The following is a 2,473-nucleotide window of genomic DNA, read 5'->3' on the forward strand; positions in this document are numbered from 1 at the left end:
TATATATATATATATATATAATGCTGAAATTACATGATGTGAGTAACTGCCTAATGTCGACTGGTCTGGATACAAGAGGGAGTGAAAAAAGAGTTTAACGGGAGAACCGTAGCATAAAGTTCAAAGAGCGAAACAAACAGGCTGCAGTGACACTTGTCTCAGTTTCAATTCAGCTCTTTGTGTTTTAGAGCTTGACTTTTCTCCGTGGCTAGCTAACGGACCAACAACAGCACAAAGACAGGCAGACGGGCCACGCCTGCACGGGAGCTTCCTCTGTGGGACCATGAAACCAGCTTCAGGTGTCAGCAGTGATGTCAGCGTCTGGGACGTCACGTTTAGGTCCTCTTCCAGGTGCTGTGTTTGGGAAATTTTCCAAACATTTCCTTCAGCTTCACAGTCTGAGGTCACTTCCTGTTTCTCAGGGCCTGCTAAGAGTTCCCAAAATGCTAAGCAGCAGCAGCAGCAGCGTGAGGTGAGGTCGTGTGTGCCCTGCAGATCCAACCAGCAGCAGGTGAACCCCCTCCCTGTCTGGGATCATGGTTTGGGCATCCTGCAGTGCACTGACAGCGGCCATGCTGGAGTTCAGGTCTCCGCTGGCGATCAGGTCGAATACGCAGGCCTGATAGTAGACGTCTCGAGCTGGAAGCAGAGCCGCGCAGTGGTCCTCAGCGCTGATGGCGGTGGACATCAAAGGGTCTGATGGTGGTGGGTGAAGCGTGTTGAGTCTCTGGGAGGGGGGGCAGCCCCACACGCACAGCTGGAGGTCCTGCTCAGGCCTGAACGCCTCAACGACGCCACGTGGCGAGAGGACTGAGAGGCCGAGCGAGCGGCCGCTCTGACGCACCACCAACACTGTGCCAACGTGCACCGCTCGGATCTCGGCGTGCCGGCCGGGATTCAGAGACCGAACCGTGAGGCTGCGATGACCTCGCCACTCGCCGCTCCACATCGAGCCGTCAGCGAAGGCGGCGGGGACGTTGTCCAGTTCGGCCTGGTACAGCTGCTGGTCGATACACTGACGCCAGTTCTTGAAGATGATGGTGATCTGAGAGGAAAAAGAAGACATTAAATGCCGTTTTCCATAATAGCTCTGTGATTATTTTCATTTTGGGGTCGTAAATGTTTATTTCTGCTCACTGTTACATTTTTATTTGCTGTTATTGGACATTTTGTCAGTTTTCAGCATGTCTGACATTCATTTCTCTCTTTTCACAGTAAACTGCATTTTGTGCACTGGGCTGTAGTTTGAGCACAATGTGACGGCGCTCTATCGGTCAGCCCTGCAGCAGACTGACGGCATGCAGGGTGTACCCCACCTCACCCTCTGCTCGGATCCCCCCCCCCGACCGTAAGTTGAGGTTTACATGAGAAGCTGATGGTGCATTTGACTGCTCCTGTAAGTGTCAGCACTCACCTTGGTGAGAACTGTGGCGTACATGCCTCCCCTGGCTGGTGAGCTGGTGGCTTGTACGTACAGATACTCATTGTCAATGAGAGGCCACGCCCCCGGAACGGCACATGTGTGGAAGTCATTGTTGAAAGTTCTGATGTGCGGGTCTCCGAACACGCTGCAGTGCAGGTATTCGGGTGTCTGCCCCTCCCTGCTGAAGAAGCTCCTCTCATACAGGCAGGTGTCCCCCGACAGCGTTTCAGCAGGGGGGACCCGGGGCTGTGCCGTGGGCCCGACCCGGGGGCAGCGATGCTGGATGAGCAGATCTTCGATTCCTTGGACCGCAGAGTGGTAAGCGAGGTCACCACGACACGCTCGCGACAGCCTCTTGGTGCACATGGCGTACGAGCGCAGGGCACTGCAGTAACCGGCGTTCGCCGCCTGCCTGCTGACAGCTGCTGCTCCTCCTCCTGCTGCCCCACCGCCGCTGCCACTACTGCTGCTGCCCAGGTCCAGCGTTGCAGCCACAAAATCCGAGTTACACCTCAGGATATGACAGGAAGCCGTAACTGATAAGAAGGAGAAAGTGTTTAGCATAAACAGGCTTACGGACACTCAAACTAGGGCTCCCACCATGCAGCAGTTTTCACATTTGCCTGATCAGCAAATTCTGGAAGGAGATACAAATCCCTCTGGAATTGCATCAGGGAGAACATCAGAACTGCTGTGGCAATCCTTTGTGAATAAAGGAGAAGCTCAAAGTAGCTTCTTCTTATACGTAGTTGACCCTGGAGAACAAGTGGACACTGGAACTGCAAGTTTTGCCACGTCCACATTGACTTTTAGACTTTTACCGTCACAGTTCTGGAGGTTGCTGAAAACCAGCTTCATGCAAGTGAAGCCAAATAAGGAAAAGCTATCCTGGGTGTACTGAACTGGCTTCCTAGTTTAGTCTCCAGGAGCCTGTAATACAATAATACTGCAGTCTCAGCATTTTCTGGACTGAAATGATGTGAAGAATAAATATAAAAATATATTTCAAATGTAGGACTAGCTTACTTTGAAATTTGATTTGGTAAATGG

General features: G+C 52.3%; 1 protein-coding gene across 1 annotated transcript; it reads right to left on the reverse strand.

Moving 5' to 3' along the window:
• Window positions 1-28: 28 nt before the first annotated feature.
• hjv (hemojuvelin BMP co-receptor) lies at window positions 29-2,457 on the reverse strand. Its single transcript, XM_005753127.1, has 2 exons — window positions 1,415-2,457; window positions 29-1,045 (listed from the first exon to the last, which is right to left on the reverse strand). The coding sequence occupies exons 1-2, from the start codon at window positions 1,985-1,987 to the stop codon at window positions 419-421; spliced, it is 1,200 nt and encodes a 399-aa protein (XP_005753184.1). The 5' UTR covers window positions 1,988-2,457; the 3' UTR covers window positions 29-418.
• Window positions 2,458-2,473: the final 16 nt, after the last annotated feature.

This window comes from Pundamilia nyererei, unplaced genomic scaffold, assembly GCF_000239375.1.
Source record: "Pundamilia nyererei isolate P.nyererei 1_Seehausen unplaced genomic scaffold, PunNye1.0 scaffold00405, whole genome shotgun sequence".
In the NCBI taxonomy this organism is placed as follows: domain Eukaryota; kingdom Metazoa; phylum Chordata; class Actinopteri; order Cichliformes; family Cichlidae; genus Pundamilia; species Pundamilia nyererei.

What these genes read in the sequence shown, in the direction of transcription:
- hjv (XM_005753127.1), bottom strand. Translation starts at nt 1,987, where the DNA reads ATGCTAAACACTTTCTCCTTCTTATCAGTTACGGCTTCCTGTCATATC. An exon ending in ACGCCACAGTTCTCACCAAG is followed by an intron (nt 1,046 to 1,414) that starts GTGAGTGCTGAC and finishes TTTTCCTCTCAG; the next exon opens with ATCACCATCATCTTCAAGAA.